The following is a 5,325-nucleotide window of genomic DNA, read 5'->3' on the forward strand; positions in this document are numbered from 1 at the left end:
CACTCGGGAGGCAGAGGCAGGCGGATCTCTGTGAGTTCGAGACCAGCCTGGTCTACAGAGCTAGTTCCAGGACAGGCTCCAAAAGCCACAGAGAAAGAAAGACTGGTGTCCAGCTGGGGGAGGTAGCAGAGGAAAGTCTAGGATGAGTTGCAAGGTTGGCTGGCTTTGATCAACTAAGGCACAGGTGAGAGAGTCGGAGGAACACAGGCCACGCCATATTTCAAGGTTAAACATGCAAAAGTCAGAGGTCAGAGCCAGGCTGTCCAAACAGGACATACATAGAAGCTCCTTGTTGGGATATTGGTGTTAGATGGTGAGGGGTTCAAGTCCAAATTCTAGCATTTATCAGTTGTGTGGCCTCAAGGCAAGGAACTGTCCTCTCTGGCCTTATTTTTTCTCTAGTTACATACCAGTGAGCTTGGGGATGGGGATAAAGTAGAGATGGAGTGGGGTGGGGTGCAGCGAAGGTCCCAGGCCAGATGAGCCTACATACAGGTCTAAGAGTTAATCCCCTGCGTCACAAATAGCTCTTGAGTCTTTCAAAGGTGGAGGCTGCCTCCTGGCCTAAGCTTGGTTCTTGGTACCCAAAAGTTAATGAACATCTGTGCTCTAGGCTATCAGCCTCCTGAAGCACTGCTTGCTTTTCTAAGCAGTGTCTGCCCTTTCCTGTGCTGTTGGGAGAACAGGAGTTATCCCGAGTGGCAGTCGTATAGCTTATGGTATTAGTCAACTATGGTTGAAGACCAGGTCCTGGGCAGAGGAGGAGCTACCAGCATCATTTTCTGTGTCCTTTCCCTGCACTCTTGACTCAGGATCCTCACCTTCTACCAGATCCCCTTCGCCCGTTTTCTCAGAAACATTTTGGTCCTCCCCACTATGCCCTTTCTCTCCACTCGGACATCCTCAAGTCTCAACTCTAAAAACGTTCTCTTGACTCCAAGCCTTCCTTCCATTTTGTCCCAAACCCACTAGTAGGAGGCTATACTCTCCGCCAGCTTTCCCACAATCCTCCAGCTTCCATGCCAGTTGTCCATCCTTGGGGCCCGGCTGACAACAGGCCACTACTGATAGCACGTAATTGAGGGCCCCGGCAAGTATAAAAGGAAGCCGACCTCCCATCCCAGGAAGAGGTCTGGGATCTCAACTACTCTAGAGGATGGGGTAAGAGAACTGCAAGTTCAAGGCCTGGGGGAACTACAGCGAGTTTGAGGATGCTTTCCCAACCTAGTGAGACTGTGGAAAACAGGAGGTAAAGGAGAGCTGAGGATTCTGCTCTGTGGGAGAGCACCTTCCTAGCGTGCAACCTTCAGAACTGTTTTGAAAACGTGCAGATGGGCACACGCAAGAAGGCCTACCAGCATACACATCAACGCGCGAACACGGACGCACACGTAAAAATGTTCAACACACACACAGATACAGAACAGAAATATGTGCAGACCCCCCAACACACACCACACAATGCACACATGCAGACAGGCAGAGAACTCCCGTGTGCATCCACACCCTGGAAGACACACAGTGACATATACACATATACTATCCCATTTTCCAGAAGAGGCAGGAAGCCCAGGGCCATCCACTAAGGCCACAACCCCAGATGCTGGCAGAGCAGGAGGAAAGAAAAACCTCAGAATCACAGCCTTTGGGAAGGGGCGGGTCTCATAGGGCCCACAGACCTGTGTCCCAGGACAGGAGGCTCAGCACTCCCCAATGGTCTCAGTACTTGGATGCTGTGCCGCTGGCACTGCATCTCCAGACAGGAAGAAAGAGGGGAGGCTGTAGGGCTTTTCCACCCCAGGCCTCTCCCAGACAAGCTGCAGAATCTGAATTTGAACTCAGAGCTCTGACTTCCTGGGCTCTGGGCCAGCTCTGCTTCCCAGTCTTCTCACGCTAACTCAGCACAGCTCAAGTGCACACAAACAGAAGCTGTCGGTCTGAAAAGGAGGCTCTGGGGGGCTCTGGACCCCTTAAACACTGCCCTGAGGTAGGGTGCAAGGCCCTGCCTTCATCTAGCCCAAGCCCAGGTCTCCTTATCTGCACAAATGGGAGTCTTTTCTCCCTTGTCTTTCCCTATCCCAGTCTACAAATTAAGGTGCCTTGTAGATAAATGGTTTCCCCGTACTTTTTTCTATTTTATTTACTGTTGCTTTTTAATCCTTGCTCTGCATTCTTCCTAAATAATTAACTTGAGTATTAATTATTCCTTTGAAGAAAGTCTCTTGGATGTGTGACTAGCTCTTAGTTTTTCCTACAGATTATCTTTGCAGGGAATAAGAAGTTAGTATTCCTCCACTATGGAGGCCTCAAACTCTAGCTACATAACTCTGGCTGGCCTTGAACTCACCGTATTGCCAAGGCTGGTCTCAAATTCATGACAGTCCTCCTGTCTCAGCCTCCTGGGTGTTAGGGTTACAAATGTTCACCATCATGTCTAGCCTGACAGATACTGAGTAATAAAGACATAAACCAGGCCTGGTAGGACATTTCTTTTTGGTTCTACATTTTGTCAAGTCTTAGTCATGTATCTGTGTGGACACCAGAGTATAGGCTCCTCCGAGTAACAATGTCTAATGAGATATCAGTGTAAATGTACAGATATAGAGACAGATGTGTGTGTGTGTGTGTGTGTGTGTGTGTGTGTGTGTGTGTGTGAAAGTACCATTACAAACCCATCTCTTTGTATTCTAGCCAAAAACTTTAAAATGGGTAGAAAAATAAAACATTTTTTAAATGATAGAAGCCCCCACCTCCATCTCTCCGTGGGCCATACACATACACACATGTTTTTGTGTGTTTTGGTTTGTTTACATGCAGTTGTTGACCCTCATTGTACAGGACAATCACTTGAACATTTTGTTTTTGAAACTAGGTAGGTCTGCTGTGTAGCTCTGACTGGCTTCACACCAAGAGATCTGCTGCTCTGCCTCCAAGGGCCGGGGCTAAAGGCATGGACCACCACATCTGGCTGTCACCTGACCATTCTTATAAACTTCCAGTGTCAGGCCCTGCAACAGTCAGAATTCTGAGAACAGGTACAGACTTTAAACATCAGCATGTGTGTGTTGGATGGAGTCCCAGCTGTCACAGGTGATGGGGATTGTGAACTGGAGAAGGGCAAGGAAAGCTGAAAACTTGAACTCCTTTTACCAAGTGGAAGAATCGTCCTGCAAAGGGCACGACCCCTAGAATTTGGATATGTGCCTTTGACTCTGTGTCAACACAAGGGTCTGGCTTGGGAGGAGGGCCCAGTCAGTGGTACCCGAGAGGTTTCTGGAGTTCCACATCTTTGTCTGGATCGCTTGGCTGCTTCTTGGCCCAGGGATTATTCTTTGTCTCCTGCAGTCCCCTGAACTCTGGATCCCAGGTCCCCTGTTGTCCTTCGTCTGTTTCAGTCAGCCATGGTCTTGCTGCTACCCTGAGGTGGTCCAGTAGTCAGGCATCCAAAGTGAGTTAGAGGCATTGTGACATCAGCACCTTCTGCCTTTCCTCGGGGATCCTGCTGGCTGCAGGTGGTCATTAAAGGCTGTTGTTAGGGTAGCCATCTCTGCCCTAGACAGAAAGCCTGAGGCCAGTCACTCTGTGTAAATGACCTCATTTAGGATGTCCAGACTCAGGGAATGAGGAAGACGCTGTCTTTATCTCACTTCCAACAAGCAGATACTCTGAGCCAGAACCGACCAGTTCTAAAACAAGTGCATTCAGGAGTCCACTTCCTTTGTGCCAGGATCACCAGGTGCATATGGCTGACTCACAGCCCTGGGGTGGAAGCAAAGAGTTGGCCCCATTAACAAGGTACTTTGGGAGAAACTTAGAATTTCTTTCTCCAACCGCTTTGGACAGCGCTTAAGAGACAGACCAGAATGCTCAGCAGTTATTCCTCTAAGCCTAGCTATAATTCTGCTAAGTGTTTCTCGCTGGAATCATTCTTCATTCCTTCCCACTGCTCGTAGGCCTATCCTCTGCTTGTCCAGAAGGAATATGAAGCTTCCCTTCTAAGCCTCAGACAAACACTTGAGCCATCATTAAAGCAAGTATCTGGCCTTCCTCGGAATCGTCAGCATTTTCCAGTGCCAGCTTCTCCAACAGAAAGCTCATGTAAACCTATCATTGTTCTGCCTTTTTGTCTCGGCTCTCACCTCCCTAGATCCCAGTCCCTACTCAGGGCCTTCCCATTTCGCAGCTCCTGGGTCAGTTACACCATGGAGCCACTGTCTCTTTTTTGTGGATCATCACGTCCCAGTCCCATGTGTTTTCACTCAATATTTCTTGGGGTTTTTTTCTGGGGGTTGGGGGGGGTTGATATAGGCTTTCACTGTGTAGCTCTGGCTGTCCTAGAACTTGCTTTGTAGACCAGGCTGGCCTTGAACTCACAGAGATCCACCTGCCTCAGCCTCTTAAGTGTTGGGATTAAAGGTGTGTGCTGCCACTGCCTGTTTTTGTTTGTGTTTCCATTCACTCAGTGTTTCTAACAAGCTCCTTTCTGTGGTTATATGCTCCCACAAGGGAAAGATAAGGTGGAAAGGTTGGTGTGGGGGGTGCAGAAAGGCTTAGATGTTAGGATATGGAAAACGCTTACATCAAGACAAAGATGTGGAGTTTGTGTTGAGCCAGCAAGCCTGGGGAGTCATTGGGCATTCTTGTGTTCAAAGATCTGGCAGAGATCGAGGTAGAAGTGCAAAGGATGGGCAGTTAACTATCCTAGGGTTCCCACAAACTTCAACAATCACAATCCAAAAGCTCCCTCGAGAGTGAGGGGACACAGCTGCTTGTATCTGGTTCCAGATGTCTGTACAGATGCAGATCGTGTAAAATGGCCCAAGGCCTAGAGGCAGACAAACCACTGGATAGAGCCACTCCGAGAAACGCCTGCCTGTGCACATAGGGCTTTAGGGGACCGTGATGCTCATCTGGTGTGTGTCTATATTATCCCTGGCAAGGCTCCAAACCAAGAAAAGAAATCGATAGCCTGAGTTGTTTGCCTCCCACGGGCTTGCCTGGCCTTTGACGGCTGGCTCCAGGGAGATGCATTTTTCCTTCCTCTGTGGGCAGCACATTCCTCACAAGTCAGATGCAGTGTGTGTGGCGTCACCAGATGTTTCCATCAGTTGCAAGAAGGGTCAAGCCGAGTAGGTGTGAACTGGCCTCAACACTAGGTAGGTACTGACTGTGGCCTTTCCCCTTCACTCCAGGCAGAAGGAATTAGGTGTCCAGAGGTTCTAGAGCTGTCTATAAACTATTCCATGTCAGGAACCACTTTCGTAGCTCTTTTCGTGAACTTACCCCACATTAAAACCCAGGAAAACCCCAAGGTTTTTTTTTGTT

General features: G+C 48.9%; 1 protein-coding gene across 1 annotated transcript in view; it reads right to left on the reverse strand.

Annotated features, from left to right (window-relative positions):
* Cdrt4 (CMT1A duplicated region transcript 4) overlaps positions 1-3,445 on the reverse strand; it is a 32,883-nt gene extending 29,438 nt beyond the window's left edge. The window contains exon 1 of the mRNA XM_005349876.2: positions 3,263-3,445. Within this exon, the coding sequence (XP_005349933.1) occupies positions 3,263-3,287 (25 nt within the window). The 5' untranslated portion in view covers positions 3,288-3,445. The remainder of the gene's footprint in view (positions 1-3,262) is intronic.
* Positions 3,446-5,325: the final 1,880 nt, after the last annotated feature.

This window comes from Microtus ochrogaster, chromosome 7, assembly GCF_000317375.1.
Source record: "Microtus ochrogaster isolate Prairie Vole_2 chromosome 7, MicOch1.0, whole genome shotgun sequence".
NCBI classification, from domain to species: domain Eukaryota; kingdom Metazoa; phylum Chordata; class Mammalia; order Rodentia; family Cricetidae; genus Microtus; species Microtus ochrogaster.